Source organism: Clytia hemisphaerica, unplaced genomic scaffold, assembly GCF_902728285.1.
Source record: "Clytia hemisphaerica strain Z4C2 unplaced genomic scaffold, Clytia hemisphaerica genome assembly, whole genome shotgun sequence".
Classification (NCBI taxonomy): domain Eukaryota; kingdom Metazoa; phylum Cnidaria; class Hydrozoa; order Leptothecata; family Clytiidae; genus Clytia; species Clytia hemisphaerica.
Window position 1 is genome coordinate 1647789 of NW_027103839.1, and position 22127 is coordinate 1669915.

Below are 22127 nucleotides of genomic sequence, written 5' to 3' on the forward strand. Positions count from 1 at the left end.
TAACATCACCTATATAACAAGTGATACTTTTATGGACCTACCTGGTTATGTATTTAACACATTTATAATTGATATCTACGTGACGTGACCATTAAACAATCATTCAGAACACAAACATTGGCAATTTATTAAAATTAGTCGTTTGTTTCTTATAAAAAAACGTTTAGAAACCAAAATTTCATGCTCTTGAAATATTCTTTCATATTCAAGAATTCGTGAGCAAAAAACACATCTATCTCATCAAAGAATTGAGTAATTTGGCTAAGAACATTGATGTATGCTTATTAATAGTGATTCTTATAGATAAACATGCGTTTTTTGAGCCAACAAAATTATTTTTTACAAAAATCAGCTTAAGCCATCTTTTACCTACTTTCATGCAAAAAATCAGAAAAAAAACAATGATCCAATAGTTCACAAAAAAGTCCAAAAAACCCTTTTTTAGCCGTTTTTTAGCTGAAATTTACCCAAAAATTTTTTTCTCCAAAAATCGAGCTCCGTCATATTCGAGGGTTTATAGTTATGCATCTTTGTGCAAAAAAACATGAAGAATGAAAGAGCCAATCTCGAGAAAAGATAATACCTAAGTAATTGCTAATGTGCTTATAGAAAAATATCGAATTTGGCCAGTTTTTCTATAAAAACACGCCAAGCAACCAAAATTTCATGTCTAAACACACATATTTTTCAAAAGTAAGCCCTCATGAGCAAAAAAGACATCTATCTCATCAAAAAATTGAGTAATTTAACTAAGAACATTGATGTATGCTTATTAATAGTGATTCTTATATGCGTTTTTTGAGCCAACAAAATGGTTTTGCAAAAATCTGCTTGAGCCATCTTTTACCAATGGTGTTAGCCTACTTTCATGCAAAAAATCAGGAAAAAATTAATGATCCAATTTTTCACAAAGTCCAAAAACCCGTTTTTTAGCCGTTTTTTAGCCGTTTTTTGGCCCAAATTTGCCCCAAATTTTTTTTTTTCGAAAATCGGGCTCCGTCACATTTTGGCCACTACCATTTTGCACCTTTGTACCAAAAATCAAAAGATTTTTAGGATTCAATCCTGAGAAAAGTTGGTAACAGACGAACGAACGGACGAACGAACGGACGAACGGACTAACACAGGTTAATTCATAGGACCTCCACCCCACCGGGGTAGGTCCAAAAATAATGGATACATGATAGTTAGTCTCTATGTCTTGAGGAAGTCCAAATTTACAAATATTACGGTCATTACAGTGCTGTCTTCTTTTTGTACATTTTTCTTAAATCCAAAATGCATATAATATGATAGTAGCTTAAAATGCCAAACAATTTTCGTTATCTTTTTACGAACATAGGATTACAACACAACCACAGCTGTCTATCCTATCAGAATAAAGACAATACTATAATGAGTTGATTTCCATACGAGAGTAACTCGGCCCTTAGAGTACAAGGCCAACTATTCCGACGTTTTTAGCCCGCCATCTTGATCAATAGTTCCATTCATTTGACCCAGCTACCATTCACACACTTTTTAATTGGAGTCATAAAATTATCATTATAAACTTTGGATAACAAAGCTGCAGGATTATTCAAACAATAAGTCTTATACCCCAAAAAGTGACAATCAGTAAACGGCAACATATCTTCCGTTTTATAATCAGTTATTCTATCCTCGCTTTGTATATGAAACGTCGTGTCGTTAATTATACGGTAGCCGACTAAATCAATATGAAGTACAGGACCGCGTAACAGTCTACCGAGAGGTTCTTGCGTGGAACACTGGTCTCTGTACCACTGCGTTTTATAAATCCGATCACCATTGCAAGACCACATCCCTCTCTCTTTCACCGGTTTACGATACTCCTTATGAATGGTCAAATGGACTTTCTCGTCTTTATCACTGAAATGTTCGTCAATCATCTGCGCGAATTTCGGAACTTCGTCAATATTCATCATGACGTCGACGTCCTGGTCGTACGGTACCAAGTCACCGTCACGTAAAGCACCGATCATCGTCCCGTGCGTCAACGTATAATTCACGTTGAGTAAGTCAGCCATCTTAACCCACAAGTCAAATAAATCAATCAGGCCTTTATGCGTCCAGTCGTTTTTGCAGCTTCGCGTGTCGCCGTATCCATGGTAACGTGGCCATCCGGCCCGATCGGCTTCCCGTGGTTTTTTATTAGCATTCATCTGTTGGTCAGGGCGAACACCTTTCGTGAGATATTCATAAGCAAGTTTTGATTCGAAATCGTTTAAACCGATAGGGCGAAAAATACGAGCTGTTTCATCTTTTGTATTGAGCCAAGAGATGGTTACTATAGTAACACCGACAATGAAAACAGCGATGGTGATTTGGTGAATGCCTCGTAACATTCCTGTCTTTCTCTCATCAGAGTGCCCTAAAACAAAAATAAATCCAATTGAAGAAAAACTCTCAGGTGGAATCTCGGATTTAAAAATCAGAAATATTAAAAGTAGTTAGGGGTGAGAGAGTACATGTTTTTTTTATAAGCAAGTGTCTGTCCCTTGGTCAGGCTCGAGTATGCTCAAGCTTTCAAAGCATCCAGGCATAGCATATGCTTGTTATATGTTTATGATTATTATGCTTTTGATTCACCCAAACCAATGCCTTTTTTTACATGACCACTTCCAAACCTTTTTGAACAGAAAAACAATTGACCAAATAAAAAAAATTCATGCTGGCTGGCTGATTATTTTATGCTTAGGAAATCTGCAAATCAGAGCCTTCATATGCTTATAAGTGTTATGCTTGTAAAAAAATATGCACATCATTAGAAGCGCGAAAATGCCCGAAAGGAAAAGTTGAGAATCACTGCTCAAAGTACTGAAATACACGTTTTATTATAAGAGCAAACTATATAAGAACATAAGGCTTCGAGGCCCAAAAGTTTAAGAACATTTTAAGGCTTTGGAGACTTAAAAACATGCATTTTCTTAAGAAATTACATCAAAATGCTAAAAAAATGCTGAAAATAAGAACATTTTAAGAACATTTTTAGGCTTCAAATCCAAAAAACTAAGAACATCCGTAGGCTTCGAAAATTTTTGACGTTCTTATAAAAAAAAACGTGTATAAGAATAAGTGAACTTCAACAAAAATTTCGCTGGTTCTTATTATCAAAGAAGAACGTAGGTGTATATCAGTTGTCTCGCATCGGCTGTGGTTGAGAAAGCTGATAACATTAATGGTGGTTTATACAGAGGGAAAGGTATGAAGGAATTTATTTTTTAATCAAAGAGCAAAATATACTTATCTTACCAAAAAGGTAGAATCCAAGTCTCTCCTGATATCTAATGAAATTAAATAACGAAAAAATAATTAATAGAAGCTCAACCAAACACCAATGTAAACATTAAACATCTTCCGACTGTTTGATGAAATATTTGACCTTGTAATATCATTTGAGAATGCTTTCCCTTCACATTCAGTATAACTGATCCAAAAAGTCAAACAAAATGTGTTTACTTATGTTTAGTGGCTAATTAGTAAAAAAGTATACCGCAATACATGAAATGCCAAATTATCTTGTGGATGAGCCGATTGATAATTGAAGTTCATTTCCATAAGCAAAAATTATTTTTTCACTTTACAAGTTTTTTCTTAAAAGAACATCCAAACTTTATGGAGCCTTTGGATGTTCTTAACTTTTTAAGAATCAAGCCTTAAAATGTTCTTAACCTCTTCTAATTTTGGCCATCGAAACCGAAGTTCTTATATAGTTTTTTTTTACAAAAACACGTGTATTACACCTTTCAACGGAGTTGTAAAATTGTTTCAAAAATTGCAAAAGTGCAAAGGAATAAGAAAATCATTAAATAAAAATCATGTTGTTGGATCTTTACACGATCACATTTTCAAGAGAAAAGTAATATCTCCATGGTAATATATACAGGTTAATAAATGATAAAAAACATTAAAAAAGAAATACCAAATTTACATATCACTCAATTCGTCCGAGTCCACCATCATTTCAGTAACATTGTCCGGCTTAAACTCTTCTCCCGTCCGCGATAAGCTAAGAGAAAGCGGACTGTTAGCGGACGCTAGTCTATCATCGAGTGATAATTCTCGATTGACACCAGGTAAACTTGTGTTTGCAAGATCGAGTCCTTTAGAAGAATTCTTTTCGTGGTCTTTGTTTTTATCTTTGTGTTTATGTTTCTTTTTCTTCTTCTTTTTGACTTTCTTGGAACTGTTGGACTCGTTATCATCGAGAAGAGAGAGACCGAGCGGGTCGTTCGTTTTGACAGGCGGTAAGAAATCGCTTCCACTGTCATGACTTGTCTCTTCACCTGCCAACTACGTAAAGAAATAGAGGAAAGCTAAAAGAATCACTTTTCTGGCAATTGTCACTAACACAGTTCCGGAGGAGAGTCATTTATTAGGTAAAATGGGCGCCGGGTATGTGCGAACCATAAGGGTCCCTTTTTCACATTCTCGAAAGTCCATCAAATAGTCTCTCTAAGAGTGGCGAAAATTTTCGAAATTCAGTCTCTCTAAGGGTCGCTTTTCAAACTTTAGCTCGGATATGCCCGTCGTCTCACTAACCTAGTACCCCTCCTCGGACATAACTTCAGCTTCCAAAATAACATCCATACCACTTTTCAAGATACATCCAAACATAATTCTTACTCCATGATAATTCATATTCATTAACCGAAAGTAAAAAAAGGAAATTCGAGAAATTAAAGAGCAGCTGTGATCAACCAAAATTTACTGGAGTGGTGTGTGGCTTATAAAGGAAGTTCTTACTTTGATTTTGAGTTTGATTTTGTTAGTAGCAGAACCTTCAGAGCACATGGACATTGGTGTGCCAGGGAAGGAGTCCATCATCTGATCATCAAAATGTTCGACGGAGAGACGTCGTTTCTTGGCAAGTGTTCCTTCTTCGCCAGCGCTTACTGATGCTCCCATCTCCTGCAGAGAGAAGTGGATGAAAAATGAAAGTTAAAGTTTTTACTATAGTTTGAGAATCTATATAAAGTTTTAGAAAGCAAATGTGTTAGCAATAAATTCTAACAGTATACGGCTATAAAGTCACACCAGGTGAATTTTATAGGGCTAAACTCACAAACTATCCGAAAAACTTTTTACCAGCATAGAAAAAATAAACTTACCGGAGAAGCGGGTGCTTTTGGTGCTGTAATATTTGACAAGGCCTTCTTCTCTTTTAAATCGATCACAACACCAAACTAAAAAAAATAAATTATCGATTCATAAATTATTTTAGCGAACCAAGGGTGTAGACATGCAATACCAAAGTCGTCAAATAGAAAATATATAATGAGTCCATTGATAAATAAGAGACCCTTCCCTCTCTCGAAGTGTAACAGAGAACAGCAACTTACCCCGTGGCTTGGAACACAGGGCGGGGTGATCCGCCCCCACAACGTGCTATAAAACTCCATGATACTGCACCGTAAGCGGTATTCCAGTGTACAATCGGAACTATAACAATACAATACAAAGATAGGAAGGTTTTAGGATCGCCAACTTATTAAATTTTTATAGCCAACTTTTATCTAGTGCGCGAAAAGAAAGAAACGATACAGAAGCAACGAATAACAAGAATACAACAGTTGAATTCAAGATCAGATTGTCGGCTTTAAATATCCTGTAAATTTGATTTTGTGACAAAAATTGGCATTTTCAGGGCCACTTTCAACTGATTTTAGGTTGATTTGCGAAATCAAATCTAGGCGAAATATTTAAAAACGGTAAATCGCAGAAACGAATCCAAGTTTCGGGATTTTTTTGGGTCGCGAAATTTAATCTCACCAAAAAAATTATTTTATTGATAGTATTTGGTCTTTTGAGAAAGCAGTAATTTCTGCCTTGACACAAATTTTTCTAAGATGTAAACAACACTTAAAACAATTTTTTTGTTTGGTAAGGTGAATAGAAATGACAGTTTCCATAAAATTAATTGACAACCAGAAGAAAGTAAAGCATACTTCATAAGTTGCCAGAGGCGTTCCACCAATGTCAAATTATTGAAGACGCTATCCACTGACTTCTTCTTCTCGAACGGTGGACTCTTTGTTAAACACATCACTATATGGTGTCTGAAAATACAATGGAAAAATGTTTCAGCATAAAGGGGATGTTTGAACGAAAAGCTCCTACATAGGGTTACTGTTTCCAAATTTAATGTGAAGCTTTGAGTTTATATGTTTTCCTTTCCACGGTCACAATATTTAGTCTATAATTAATTACCTTATCCTCGGCACTGGATCTTTTTCTACCAAATCCAACAGCCAATCCAAATCTTTCTCACTTGAGTTAACTAAATGAAGAGAAACATTATCAAGTCTAACATTTCTGACAAAAAAGAAAAAATGAAATCAATAAAAGTCGTAACAAGTTCATGATAAAGCCAAACTCGGCGAAAAACGATATCTGCAAACTCACCATGTACAAAGTCGACCAGAATTTCAAGAGCTGTTAAACGTATGTCCTCAAATAAACCATATTGACTATATTTTCTGAAGAATGCCGATTCAGCAGGAATGTGACCGGTCACTTGTAGCCTTCGGATCGCTTTCAAACAACTGAAGAGAGTAAATAAAGAGTTTGAAATGATAGATACCCGAGTAAACCAGAATTTCGCAAGACTGATTCTTTTGAAAATTCTGGGAAACTCACATAACGGGGAAAGGGAGATCTAGACTGGACACATCACTGCATTCATTCAGACAATGCTCATGCATTTAAATGACCAATTCGGCAAAGAAAAGAGATAAATTCTTGACTCTACCAATATGGTATAGAGCATTTAGTTGAATCGCAAGTCAGATTTGCTACTAAATGACCAATTTCATGACGCTTTTTAGCGGCCCGTAGCGTAAAGGTTAAATCCTTGGCCGGTTCATATCAAATATTCCAAAATGGCACTTGATGTCTCTCTGCTTAATTCTCAGCAATTAAAGAGCTGTCAAAGGTAAGTGGGGAAATCCAGGGAGAAAGTGTGGCCCCTCTTCTACCTTCGGATGGATAACTATCGAAAGAAGAGCTTCAGGTCGCCTCTGACTGCGGTCGTAAGACTTACCTACAATTCATGATATGCACCACTGCAATGTCTTCTGACATTACGTCACGGAACCAATAGCTCATTGGTCGGAAGTGACGTAAAATCAGTCAATACGTCACTTTCAACCAATCAGCTATTGGGTGGAATGGAAGACATTGCAATGGTGCATATCATGAATACACCTTTAATTAAAAAACTTCCCAGTAGATAGACCTTTTCATAAATTACGTCACGAGCAACGCTTACCTCGTTTTCAAAATATTGCTATGTATGGTAATTGATTTGCAGAGGAGTTCATTAGAAAATGACTCTATTTATAAAAGTAGCACCGGAGACTCAAGAGATTTAATCACCTTGGCAATGGTTTCAAAACGAGGCAGTGGTTGCACTCAAAATAATTTATGAGGAAAAGGTTTCTTTGGTAAATTATAAAATGTTGATTAACCTGCAAGTGACGGAATATTTGAAGGATGATAAAATCTTTTCCATATTCAAACGACGATTCACTTCTGATAACACAGCCTGAAAGTGGAAAGTGGAAAAAATTCACTTATTGAAAAGAAAATAAACATTGGGCATGATCATCATTCAAACAAGAATTGATTGTTAGATTGTTTCAAAGAAAAATACACTTCTATAAATTTGGGAATAAGATAGTAAAAATTTACCCTTGCTTCTTCGTTTAGAGGTAACGAGCTTTTTACAGTCCTGGAAAATAGAAAATAAGGCTTGATTTATTTGAGAAACTTTATCATTGGCTTTCTCTACTGATGGAAGCTTTGTTAACTTGGTGCTCGATAAAATTTCGAACTTAGCTTCCCGTAGTAGATAACATGAGAGATAACATGAGATAACATTACATTGTGCGTAATGGTCACCCATTGGCTGTGGAAGGTTTGAAATGATTTGTAAAGAACTCACGTTTCAGTAATTCTGTTGTCAGCAGGGCCAATCGTGTTTCCCAACGCTTCGATCAGAGCTGATAAGTACCCTCCGTCTGAAAACTTGAAAGAAATAAATTTCACAAAGTCATCAGCCTATACTCTGTCTCAGAGTGTCTCTCACGTATAACGGCAATGAATTTGGAAATATCCGTAAATATCGGGTCCATTTACAGACAAGGGCATATGATATATAATCTAAGAAATACATTTAGCCAGTTAAGTTATTTCTGCATCACTTCAAGTTACCAACCACGAAATTTTACAACGCCAAACTTTTAGTACAAAAGGCTGTACAAAAGGCAAGATTTTTAGAAGATCAAACCTTACATGATTTGTGCGGTTATCGTTGAACTTGAGTAAATTCAAAATGAATTTTGTGATGAAACTTGCACACTGAGTATTGTCCAATCTCTGATTCGAAAGTGCGAAAGGGATAGCCTACAAGAAAAGAAAACGGTGTTAAAAATGTGTTTTAATTAGATCAGCACTGCAAAAAAAGGATCTTCCAAAAGATTAATCTCCTCTCTACACATACAACCTACGAAAATTTAAAATCGCCTTCAACGGGTCACACGTTTGAAACTTAGCAATTTTCTGGTAAAGAGGTTGCCTGTACCAGATGACCACGGTTTTTCTCGACACAGAGTGGTCCGAAAATTGCGTTTTGGGATAGGGACAGACAATTTTCAAGAACTCTATATGCTGACAGTTTCTGTTGTTTTTTTATGGAAAACCTCTGGGGAGTTAAAGAATACACAAGAAATCTTGTCGTGAAAAAAATACCTTTTGTATGAAGTAAGTGATGAAGTTTGAGAAGTCGTTATATCGCGGTATAGATGCACAAGCTTTCGATCCAAACATTTTCTCGAAAATTTCGATCAGTTCTGTTTGTTCTCCGCTGAGCTCAGTATCCGCTATCAAAACCTGCAGCAATGGAAAGCGGAAAGCATTCAAGTTGTTCAAATCTTTATCAGTATGTATGCGTTGTTCTTCATAAAAAAGTGCGATTCAAATATCTTATTATATCTTTTTTTTAAAGAAAATGTTCCCCGACTAAGTTATCTCCCAACAATTTTTTCCTTGACAGGGTTTTAATTGAAAACAGGGACGGCGAGAAAATTTTGTTACCTTAGCTAAGCTTTGAGCACACTCGGTGCGGACGCGAAAGAAAGCTTCATTCTGATGGAGGATGTCAACCAGAGCGTTTCGTGTTCCGATACATGGATACTTTTGAAGAGCTCTCACTGCCTGCAAATTCAATGAAATTGTAAATTCAATGAAAAGGCTTTTTTATCAACCCCTAAGTTAACCAAACCCAATAGAAACAGGGAGAAAAACAACCATATTTCTGCCTCAATGAAAATATCACAGTCAGCAATATTACAATTTGTTTACTTTGGGAATTGGGACGAGTGAATTAGTCAACCATAAAACAAAAGCTTGCTGTAGAAAAAAATCTGAACAAAAAGACAGACTAACCTCGATCTGTGACGTCACATCACGTTCATATCTCAACTGATACTGCCACATGTAATCAGGTTGCTGAATAATCACACGTCTTGCCCAAGTCATATCCGGATCTACACGCACCCATAATACGGGCGAGTCCGTATCAAAAGTGGCGCTGAGGTCCATGTCGACCTCTTCACCGGTAATGAGAGGGATTTTTTTCTTCTTGTTCCGTCGGCTTTTGGAATGGCATGGAATCTCATGTCGGCTCACTGTATCTTCCACCTGGACTGTGTGTGAGAAAGACCCATCTAATTCCTGCACACATACGATCAGAGGTCCCTTTGAAATGCAGAAAGTTAATACAAATAATGATGGTTATTCTTAATATTTATTAGAGGACGCAATTTCTTTTTATTTGATCCTTCAGTAACAAGTGTTGCACTCTCACTCTCACTTATACTTACTCACTCAATCAATTATAGATTATTTTGACAGGTGTTATATTTAAAATCTACGGAACGCAAGAATCCATACTTACAACGTATTTTTGACAGCCTTTACCAGAGTATTGAGTCATTTCCAGTTCAATAATATTACGTTTTCTGTTGAAACTGAAGGAGACGTTGAACTTGGCAACTCCAGTATGACAGCTGATAAAGAGTAACCGTGGTTAAGGAAAAATTGACGAAACAAAGCTGAAGATATTAACAAAATAGGTTGAAAATACATTCCAAAGAGTAAGATTCTGAGTTAGATTTCGAATAAGTTCTCTGGTTTCAACCCAGGGGGGGGGGTTCTCGATCTGAAAATAACCATATAACCTCAAGATTTCAGTAAATTTGGGCGGAAAATCCTTACAGTGTCAATTGTCGAATGGTTGGATTTTCCAAATCTTTGCACAAAAAATTCGTATGTATCACTTTTTACACCCTTTCAGTTCACTTCCTCTCATTTTTGCAAATTTTGGCCCTTACAGTACACTTTGAGAAGCCTGAAAAACGTTTGAAATAAACAGAGTTTTCTTTAATGGTATCTTTTTGTTCAAGCTACATGGAATCGTAGCTTTAGAAACTTTAGAACGAAAAGATACATCCATTGATCTACGAACACATTGATATCTTTCCCTGAGACCGTGGATATGGTTTTCAAGAATCCGTTGGTGGAAATCAACATCGAATTCCAGTGCGAAGAATCACTTCTCCGCGCGGCCGCTGAAGTAGCGAGCGATAACACTTTATTGAAGGTCTGCATCAGGAGGTCTTGCCCGATCCTCAGTTCCACCATCCGCATAATAAGATGACTTTTCGTTTCCAACATTTTTAATTGTTCACTGGAGATTAAATGAGGGTGTTGTTTGAGTAATGATTCTTGTTTGATCTCGTGTTTACTGTCGTATTTCCCGTCTAGTGGAACAGCGGCTAATGGGAATGGGTAGAGTGGGGCTAGTGATGGACCGTCAAGCTCGTAAATACACAGTGTCTCCATTTCCTAAAAATTCAATAAATTATTTCGAATTTTATAGTTAGTGAGCTACCGAGTAATACAATGGGGCTCAAGAAAATTTGAACAAGAAGCTATTTAAACCAAACCAATCCAAACTAACTAATATACTCATGTATTCGCGTTTATTTTTCTAAAATCCGACTGATGATTGCATCAATGATACATGAAACCAGCGGTATCGGGAAAGGAAAACTACGGTTTCTTTTAATGAAGTAATTCGCTCCGCAGTAGTATCAAGCACTGTTATTGTGAAGAGACAATATGATAGAAAATGACAAAGCTGTTTTGGATCGATTTTTGTCGGTACGGTAAAACTTTTTGGCAAAGTCGACTGAAAATCTTCAAAGCCTCCCTAGCTTCCAGTAAACATTAAGACTAGGAAATGAGGCCGAACAACATGAAAGATTTACCTTCATCAACCAATGTCTGTACTCGTTATTTCCGAACATCTTCTTTACGAAAAGTCCCGTCAAATAAAGTGAAATCCCTCGGATCAACCACAGGTCCGCCCTAAGATTGAAAGGAGTACATGATTGTCAATTGGATTTGTTGGGCCATTCCATCGTATATCTATATATGAGGGTGGACGATTTCCAGGGTGTCCCCAAGGAAAAAATTCCCAAGGATTTAAAAATTTTTTTTTGCAATTTCCAGGGAGTTTGATTTGAGTCAGTTTGAGTTGCTGTTTTTGTTTGAAGCCCAATCACCTACCTATATTTCCTTCTTCCAGGGATAAAATGTTATGCTCATTCACACGCTTTTATTTATAAGAAGAATTTTATAAGAACACCAGCCGCAGATTTAGGCCCACAGGAAAATTTTGGAACAATAGAAATTTTAAAGAACAATCTTAGGCTCAGCCAAAATTTACTGGTTCTTATAAAAAAACGTGAATATCAAGGAACTTATTTATTTTCCAAGGATTGGAAGAAAATTTTGGGAATTTCCAGGGTCCTTATTTAAATCCCCAGGGGATATCTGAGTAATTTCAATTTTCTTTTGCTAAGCAAGTTTTTTACCCCCGGTACGACGGATTTTAAATGGAACAGTCAATTTTCTCCAGGAAACAATTGAGCCTATATAATATATAACCTAATACTATCTTCGTCCCATCAAACCTCTAAAGAACATAATAAATTTCTGTAAAATATACCTTATCGGCAAAACAAACTTCCTATCGAAAAAGTAATTTTGTTTAGCCCTATATAAGTTATATTGTATCGTATCTTAAGAGCGCTAAACTGCAATTTCATAGACACAGTGATGGAAAAACTTATTTGAGAAGGGTCAAATACTGAAGTGTTGGACATACCATGACTGTATTGATACGAACATGCCGAAGAATTGCTGTGCGAGAGATTCGATCAAATATCTTCTCGTTTCGAATGGTTGCTCAATAATGAAGGGTGGATGGAGAAGGTTGGTACTGTTCAAGAAAGAAACACACAAAATATGAATTCTGTTTCCGAGAGAAAGTAAAACTTCAAATTTTTAAAGCCCCCAATTTAAGGCTTGATATGAATTTGTACAGTAGAAGAGTAAAACGCAATTGAATTTAATCATTTGAACTTAAAAATATCAAATCATTCCTTTGGTCCTAAATCTAACAATATCTAAAGTCACCCTCATCTCGAAAATATATCCGCAGTAGCCAACTCTGGGTGTATTCGGAAGCAAGAACCCTTTATCCCAGTTAAAACGACATGAAATAGCAAAAATATCCTTTATCAAGAAAAAATATTTTAAGAGATACCGGACTAAGTTTCCCCATCCGACGATTTTGATTTGTCCAGCTTCAAAATCGAATCATCTTGCATTTTGTGTAAAAAATCAGAAAAAACAAATGAGCCGAACGAACGAACGAACGAACGAACGAACGAACGAACGAACGAACGAACGAACGAACGAACGAACGAACGAACGAACGAACGAACGAACGAACGAACGAACGAACGAACGAACGAACGAACGAACGAACGAGGCAGTTTAAAATGGTCAAAAATGAAGACTGTACATACTTGAGGATAGCTAGACTTTGGAAGACCTGAGAAGTTTCGTAAGCCTCATCAACGAAAACAAGTTTAAAGGTCGAATGCGGGTATTGTGTGTTTAACGTTTCTTCAAAAAACTCGAACGCCTACAAAATATAGAAACACGGACCAAGAATAAAATTAGAAATAAAATCATACTGTAGTTCTTCAGATGATAGCCAAAAACAGGAAAATCGGAATTTTGATTGCCATTGTTTAATTCTACAATTTTATTGTAAAGTCATTCGGATTGGAGAGTGAGAAAATAGTATGACAGATGACAAAAAGAAACCATAAGAAAGTAATAACAATAATAATAATAATAATAATAACTAATATTTTAAGTGGCTGGCCATGGAATAACGACTAAGCTTTTAGGCAGCTCAGCCATTGTCTCCCCAGGGGCCACTGTAATAAATAAGTATGAATTAAATTAAAAACCATCTTATACCTCCGCTAAGAACGAAGTTGTATTTTTAACAAGTGGTTTCAATCCAGGAAGCACAAAGTAAGTAACGTCTGACATTTCTGGATCCGAAACAACTTCAAACGGTCTGCAATATAAAAACAAGACAAAAGTAAAATTTCTGTGGATGAAGCAAAAAAAGTAACTGAATTCAGATCCTGTTTGGGGTGTGACTAGACAAAGAAATCTAACATTTTGAAGTTCTTTTTTAGAGTGAAGAGACTGCTTACCCGACAGCGATACCGATATTACTGGCAGATGTTGGTGTAGTCAACGTGAAATGATGCGTGATCCGCTTTTCATCTTCCGTGTAAATCTAAAACAAAAAAATAAAGTAACTTTTTTTATAAATAAAATAATGTGAAGACGAAAATAACGCAATATAATTTACAGTTGAACTGAAAATTTGATATTTCTAGAAAACAGTAATTACTTTTTCAGCCAGATCACCAGGGCTTACAACCATCATATCAGGGTCGGCAGTGACTTCAATTTTCCAGGTGCAAATTTCACTCAAAGAATCAATGCAAGGAAACCAAAGGCGACTGGAATTTCCCCAATTGTAACTGAACATATGTGCATTCCTCTGAAACGACAATAAAGTATTTATATTATGTATCATATTCCAGCCTCTCAACAAGATTAAAAAGAATTCTTGAAAAATGTGAATGAGCTCACAGTTGCTGAAAGTTATGCAATAATTAAAAAAATATCATTGTAGATTATCTACAAGGAGCATTTCAGAATCAGAAGAGCAAAGAAATTTACCAACCTTGGCAAAACTTCCTTCACCGTTAGGTATACAGAAATGAATGCCACTCGATGGTTTATCCAACACAAACTCAATGCTCACACGCAAAATCTTTTTATCTGAAATAAAAAATAAGTGAAATAATTACTAACAAAGAGAAAAAAACTTTGGCAAGGTCTTTCTATAAAGCTTAAGCGACCCAAGTTTCATGGGTCATTCTTTCTCCGAAAGGAATATTTTAAAAAAGAACACCAATATACCAGCTTTGGATAAAAAGCCATTCATTACCTTCGACCAGCGGCATTGTTTCACTTGGCAAACGAACCGTGATTTCACCTCCATCATTTTCTGGTTCAGTTTGGTTCACTGCATTTTGAAGGTTCGAATAAAAATAATCCAAATTTCTCCTAAAGAAACAATTTTATTATGAAAATCATTCTTTTACGAGCGTGGAAGACATTTGAGTAGAATTTTTATAGAAAAAAAGATAAAATAGCAATGGCAAAACCAGGCAAAAGATAAAAAACAAGTTTTTGTTTGGCAAAATAAAAAATAAATAACACATGTATACTTTCTACTATAAATAGGAATGGTACAACTAGGTAAAGAAGAAAATAAAAGTTTTGCCAAAATTAAGATTACAAAAAAAATAAATAACACATGTATACTTTCTGCTGTCTGTCCCAATCTTAGCACAAGGGTCATCAGTCAAAAATGCTGCCTCAAGCCAAGAATCTAAGCCTGGTCCTTTGATGCAAACTCTGTAAATACCTTTATCCGAAAATTGTCTAAGTTAAAGAAACTAAGCAATGAAAAAGAGTAAATGAATTAAATTGATATTCTTAGTGAATGGATTGATGCTCTTTCTGTGTTTATACAATCAATCTAGATGCATTTCAAATAAATAATGTGTCCCAGTAGGCAACACTTCCAGATATACCCATGAACATAGTTAATCAGTCTGATGTATGATTCCCTCAAAAAGATAAATAAAAACTTCAATGAAAAGATACGGCATTGTCTGCAATTTAATTTGATTCTGCTGAGAAGAGGAACAAGGGGTTGAATGTGTAACTCTACAAATCCCTGCAATAAGAAAAGGAGAAAATGTTTCTTAGGTGCTACAAAGGACATTTCAATCAACGAGGGAAGGGAGTGGGCACATAAGAGTGTTTAAACCAGTTTAAACACTGCAAAATAATTGATGCTGGGTATCTTTGTTCTATAATACATGTTCTGTTCTGTAATTAAGGGTTTCTTGATTATGCCGTATTCTTTCACGCTAACAATATTGGCTGCTATCAATCATCATGAATAATTGAAACACAGAATGAATGTGGTCCTGACAATTTCAGATGGTTGAAAGATTGACAGTTCAAAAAAATGAAAGATGATGAATTGAAAAGATGAAATCAAGAAGATAAGGTATAGACCTGTAGTGTCTGTCTTTGGAAATCCACAAATGTGACGCACAAAATTTGATGCACTGAAAAATAGATATAGAGATGAATAACTTGGCACCTTTTGCAAGATTCCATAATCTAAACTTCTAAAGTTCTACAATTTGCAGAGCTTAAAAGGATAATCAGATGGTTTGAGATATTTGGCATGTGTAATCTTTCTATTGTCCTGAGCAAAACCTCAAAATATTTTTACCTAAATATTTTCCAAAGTCCACATATTTAAGTTACAAGTTTTTAGCTTTTAGTAAGAATTTCAACGTAAGAAACGTGTGAGAGCCCATTTTCAGAAATTTCAAATTGTGATATCTCGACTTTGGAAAATAGTTACCCAAACATACTTGGAGGTTTTACTCAAAACCACAGAGGGTTTCTTCAGGCAAAATATCTCAAACCATCTGATTATCCCTTTAATAATGTCAGAGACAATTTCTAAATATCTACATTGAGCGCTAGCATAGAAATAGAAAAACTTTTTGCTTTTGGAATTTCTATTTTTCAAATGAAGCATGCTGTTTAAAACTTACCCAATTTATATTCCTTTTTTGCTTGATGAATTCCTTTCTTCATGTTGATGCCAATTAAGCAAAGGCTTTCTCATTCTTATTCATTTATATATTTATAATTGACTTCTATTTTTAATGAAATAAAAGGAAGATTTTAGATGGATTTTCCTGCTTAAAAGAGACTAAAAATCAAGCAGTAAATTAAACTGCTGTCTTTGTTGTTTATTTTGCGAAAGCATTTTATAATATATAAAATAACCAATAAATAATCTATAAAAATTCAAGTATTTGTTTATGAAGAAGTCCTCTTTTCGTTTCTAAATGGAAACAAATAATCTATAAAAGTTCATGAACATGTAGAAGTCCACAATCACTATCGATAGTTGACATTGCATCAAACAAGAGTTTCTTATCAACCCAAGCTGGTTGTGTTTGTTTCCATACATCCATCACCAGGATAATTTCATCATTCAAAGCTCCAATGGGGCTGTGGTGTCCTGGGAACGATGTAAAGCCTAATTTTGACATGTCATAATTTAGAATCACGCCAGTTACGGGCCTTCTAATACGATTTTCAACAAGTGCTTCAAAATCACTAGATGTTTCGAGTGTATGAAAAGATGGTGAGCTAATTAAACTGTTGAACTCAGTCCTCTTATCTTCAGACATTTCTATTGAATCATTGTAAGCAAAATAAGTATTCACATCCCAATAATAAAAACCTGAACAAACATGCTAAAGCTGCAATGAAGTCATCCCATTCTTTTCAATATTGATATCCCTAAAATAATCTTTCATTTTTCCATGGTTTTATAATATCAAACTCAGTCAGAATTAATTTCTTGTCATCATTCCTTTTTTCCATCAGGATTTCATATTCTTCATCCGTTAAATCAGGATCTGAAAGTATTGAATTGAAAATTATTGATTGTGTTTATAACCAAGGCTAAAGAAGCAGGGCCACAATTAGAGCCCCCAATTTGATGTTTGAAATCTTTGATAAAAACTTCTCTTTTATCTCTGGTTTCTTCAAAAAAGATTTGTCCTTGTGATGTGTAAAATGGGATCATACCATTGGGTAAAATATCCCCATTGTGATTTTGTGTTTGATTTGCCATATCTAAAGGTGGAAACAATCTTGGCAAAAAGTTTTGTTTCTATCGGATCTGCTAACCTGAAAATCTCAAAGTGGTTTAATATCTCAAAATGGTTACTGTAAGCTGCAGACACTCTAGTTTTATTCAGTGGCATAGCCAGTAATAGTAGGGGGCCAAGCCTGGGGTTTCAGTGACATCTTTTTCACGACCATTTTTGGTCTATTCCAAAGAACAGTATATTACAAGATATTTTTGAGAGGGAGGACGCGGATTAGGCCCGGGAAAACTTTTTATGACCAAAATAGTGACGCCATAGGCAAAACTGCAAGGAAAAATAAAGGGTAGAGAAATAGCTTATTTTCAAAAGTCAAAACAAAATAAACGAAAATGATTGGTACCATCTGATAGAGCATGAAATTCTGAGCGAAAAATTGTATTACAACAACTCTCTGACTAAAACACACAAAGGAATATAGCCGCTTTAAGACCAACTAACTGTCAGCTCTACTGTGATTTGACGTCAAATCTTGTCTTGATCGTACTGACGTCGGTATGTTTTTGAACTTCAAGCAGCTGTATTTCTTTGTGTGTTTTAGTCAGAGAGTTGTTGTAATACATTTTTTTGCTCATAATTTCATGCTCTTTCTTACCAATTATTTTCGTTTATTTTGACTTTTGAAAATCCGCTATTTCTCTACCCCTTTTTTCCCTTACAGTTTTGCCTATGGCGTCACTATTTTGGTCATAAAAAGTTTTCCCGGGCCTAATCCGCGTCCTCCCTCTCAGAAATATCTTGTAATATACTGTTCTTTTGAATAGACTAAAAATGGCTAGGTCGTAGAAAAGATGTCACGGGACCCAAGGCTTAGCCCCCTACTATAACAAAAGTGTTTAGTGGCAAAAATGACCCATAGTTAAGGATTGTTTTTAAAATAAAATTGAAGAAATGAAACTAAAGTAAACAAAATAGAAATTGATAGCAGCCTTGTCTTACTGTTCAATTTCACAAAATCTCTAAAACATTCAAGAGAAAAAGTATAATAATCTTAAATGATATGTTAAACGATCTGAAATTGACGACACACAAGTAAATCACTTCAATGGATACAAAAGCTTGAGACTTAACTTTCATTTCTTGAGATTTATTTGTCTTAGTCTGTCGAACCTCTACAAAAGTCACTAAAGAAAAACATAGCTCCTAATAGCTTCATAGCTCCATAGCTTCTTCAATGTAAATGGTGCCTTAAAAAATCGAACGATATTCGTTGAACGTTTGAACACTTTTGCGAAGCGAATTTATGAGCGAAGCAGTTTTGCTATATTGTGTGCACGTACCTTTAACTTCTATCCCAAGCGAAAATTTGCTATATAAATCACATCTTCAAACCGATGATTTTGTCAAAATGACCTTGGATGGTTTGGCTTGAAGCCACGAAAATTTTCTCGGTTTGGTAGCTAGGACTGCGAAAAATGCCGTTTTAAAATGGTGTATCCTAGCAGTGAAGAGCAAAAAAAATACCGGAAGCCGAAACACGAACTTAGAATCTGAAGTTGACCATATTGCCGCGCGGGCGGCACGCATCTAAACAATCTAAGCAGTGGTTCTTCGGTTTTAAATGTTTATTTTGCTGTTAAATGGAAAAAAATTAGTTTGAATGGTGACAGAAAGGATCTTCATCATTCCTTGACTTTTAACAGCAAGTATCAAATATCAAATAAGGTCAATCAATGAGAGGTTTTTGCAAGTTGCGCGGACGGGAAGAGTGCTCTTTTAGTGAACGAAACTTACCTTGCAAAACCAAGATATTCTATGATAAAGAAGTAATCATATTTGTCGAACTTGTCAAGAAATAAATCAAAACTGCCCAAGAACCAACAAGCCATCTTTGTACATTTTTGTTTTTGTTTTATTTTTATGTTTTGATGATTTCGACAGACGATTCGAATAAAAATGTTCGATCGTTCGACAAATATCGTTCAATTTAATTAAGGCACCATTTACACTAGATAACTAGAAGGAAAGAAAAGAGCAGCGACGCGAGGCGGCGGCGGGTGTTGTGTTGCCGTGGATTATGTGGTGTGTTTGGGGTATTAAGGCTTACGACCAGCTGTCTCTTTAGCGGCTTTAGAGGGATTTTTAGAGTGTCTTTTATTTTGCTAGCAACTTGCGAATTGAGGTGGAGTCTGGATCGCTTCGCAACCCTTATACAATACGGCTAGTTATTTGAATCGCCTGTTGAAATCAAAACTAAACAAAAACAAAAATCTATAAAGATGGCTTGTTGGTTATTCGCCAATTTTGATTTGTTTGCTTGACAAATTCGACAAATTTTGACAAATTGATTCCTTCGTACCTCTTTATCATTGAATATCCACTTGGTTTTGCAAGGTAAGCACTCGCCCTGCCCGCGCAACTTTCAAAAAACTTCTCATTTACTCACCTTATTTGATACTTGATAGTTACTTTTAAAAGTCAAGGAATGATGAAGACCCTTTCTGTCACTGTTCAAACTAATTTTTTTCCATTTAAGAGCAAAATAAACATTTAAAACCGAAGAACCACTGTTTAGATGCGTGCCCGCACTGCAATTTGATCAACTTCAGATTCTAAGTCCATGTTTCGGTTTCCGGTAATTTCTTTGCTGTTCACTGCTAGGGTACAATTTTAAAACAGCATTTTTCGCAGTCCTAGCTACCAAACCAAGAAAATTTTTGTGGCTTCAAGCCAAACCATTCAAGGTCATTTTGACAAAATCACCAGTTTGAAGATGTGATTTATATAGCAAATTTTTGCTTCGGATAGAAGTTAAAGGTACGTGCACCTAATGTAGCAAAAATGCTTCGCTCATAAATTCGCTTCGCAAAAATATGGTTCTCAAATTAACATCAAGTTGTTAATTTAATATTCATGGTTGAAAAGTCAGCCAGTGTGCTTCCTTTTGTTTATTATTCCAAATTTATCTTGGCTACTGTCAAATATTTCTCTACAACTTAAAATTTTAATCTTGTATTGTGGACAGAGCCTTACATAACATGCTCCATTTATTTTCTCATCCAGAGTCAAGCCTTACAGTACTTCATCATCACTTCTTAGTGTCATGAGATTTATTTTACTGATAGTAAGTTTTCGCTGAAAATAATGAAGTCACACACAAAGAGACGTTGTGTTAGCGGCAGTCAGTTAGTGGAAATGCCTCCATTTAAAGCATGTTAAAAATTCACAATAACGACTTTCTTTTTATTACGGAAACCAAATAAGTGAGAACAAGTTATTAAAACTAAAAGTCAGCACTCCGTGGTACGTAGGTTTTGTAATCGGTTTTCACAGTTTCTTGTTTCTACGTCATTTTTTAAACCTCTTAGTAAAAAAACGTGTCATTCAATAAGGAATTTTATATCACTTCATGGCAGATTAAAAAGACAATTAGAAAACGAAAGTTTCTTCGTTTTTCATTTTTGCATAAATTTATGGGGAGGAATGAAATTTTCAGAAGATGCTTTATTAGATATGAGGATTCCCATTTCCGTAAAATTGCAATTCCCCATGGTTGCGGAATGGTAGCTATGGGTAATCCCTTTGTTCTTTTGCTAATTTCTTTTGTTCTGTGTGACGTAAAGACGCTTCGCAAATCGAAGTACTTCCACTAACTGGCAGTCAGGGCTTCCTTTCATACCTTTCACTTTATCAATATTACGCGCGTGGCAGTGTGTGCTATAATATTTGGTTTCGCTTTCCATTTCAAGCAGTTCTTAGCAACAGGACGCGCGTTCATAACAATGGGGCTGGGTTAGAAAAAATCTAGAGATAGAATTCAAAACAAATACCGATCATCGTATAGAGCACAAAAAAATACCCCATTTCTATGTTTAGTTTGTTCTACCTTGGATTATAACTGAAGATATCTTCAGAAAACCTTTGTCCACCATCAGCCCGCGCGGTAATCTTTGCTCATTCAATTCTTAAATAATGATTTTAAGAGAGGTGCCATGCTCGCGGGCAATAAATTTATGTTTACTTATCTTGTATATTTTAGTGGTATTTATCCAATGAAAAGGATGTTGACAAAATATACACGGCGCTGACAAAATATGCATAGCATTGATTATAACATCTTTAAATATGTCAATATCGATTCAACACCCGGTAAAGAAAATAATTTGTAAATAGCGTGAAATTTTGAAATACGAGGAAAAGAGAGTCAAATTTAATATTGGTTGCATATCTAGATTATATTAGCGTTAGAATACAGTAAATTTTCATGGAAAATATTTTGTGATGGCGGTACGCCCAGTTGCTTGTTGAAACTGGTTCACCATGTGAATGAAAACAGAAGGTTTTCAAATCAAGAAGATTTATTCAGACAGTCTAAGCTTAAACTCCTATATCAGGATTAGAAACTAGGCTAGTCTTACCTCTTTTATCTTTCCCTTAACAACAATACAATGCTGGCAAGTTGACACAACACATTGACATAATGACATGTAATCCCTGAGACAAGTTTATATATTTTTAAATCTGCAACAAAAACCAAAGTGGTCTCTTCTACTGATTGCTTCCTGGTGCTCCTTCGCAGCTGTTTATCAAATTTCCACCAATGAAATTGCTGCATTTCACACGGCCCTTATTTTTGGCACCTGTGGCCTCTCAGTGCCTGGCACAACGGGCGGCTGTAAAATCTCACCCTTCATATATATTTGTTTCAATCCGTGATCCTAAGGCTTAGGTTTTTCTCATCTTCAATTTTCTGAAGAAAGCGGGAATTTGATGTGAGAGTCAGATTGTCAACAAAGTGCCGTAAAAATCATTGAATAAAAAAATAACTTAAAATCTTAAATATTTTCATATTGAAGAATTGGTGCAAAAAAGTTAAAC

General features: G+C 35.5%; 1 protein-coding gene across 2 annotated transcripts; it reads right to left on the reverse strand.

The window, feature by feature from the left end:
• Positions 1-1187: 1187 nt before the first annotated feature.
• On the reverse strand, positions 1188-16302 carry LOC136807424 (transcription initiation factor TFIID subunit 2-like). 2 transcript variants are annotated; one of them, XM_067064010.1, is made up of 29 exons: positions 16179-16302; positions 15625-15677; positions 15205-15277; positions 14860-14962; positions 14480-14598; positions 14213-14310; positions 13874-14026; positions 13671-13756; positions 13426-13528; positions 12963-13081; positions 12257-12370; positions 11355-11454; positions 10532-10929; positions 9980-10091; positions 9469-9780; positions 9118-9237; positions 8773-8913; positions 8317-8427; positions 7967-8049; positions 7714-7753; positions 7491-7567; positions 6427-6566; positions 6232-6301; positions 5970-6080; positions 5364-5463; positions 5133-5207; positions 4768-4932; positions 3944-4314; positions 1188-2392 (listed from the first exon to the last, which is right to left on the reverse strand). In XM_067064010.1, the coding sequence occupies exons 1-28, from the start codon at positions 16219-16221 to the stop codon at positions 3949-3951; spliced, it is 3585 nt and encodes a 1194-aa protein (XP_066920111.1). In that variant the 5' UTR covers positions 16222-16302; the 3' UTR covers positions 1188-2392; positions 3944-3948. The 2 variants fall into 2 exon arrangements, with proteins under 2 accessions (XP_066920111.1, XP_066920110.1); XM_067064009.1 differs by lacking the exon at positions 1188-2392 and having other exon boundaries at positions 3824-4314.
• Between the last annotated feature and the right edge of the window lie 5825 nt (positions 16303-22127).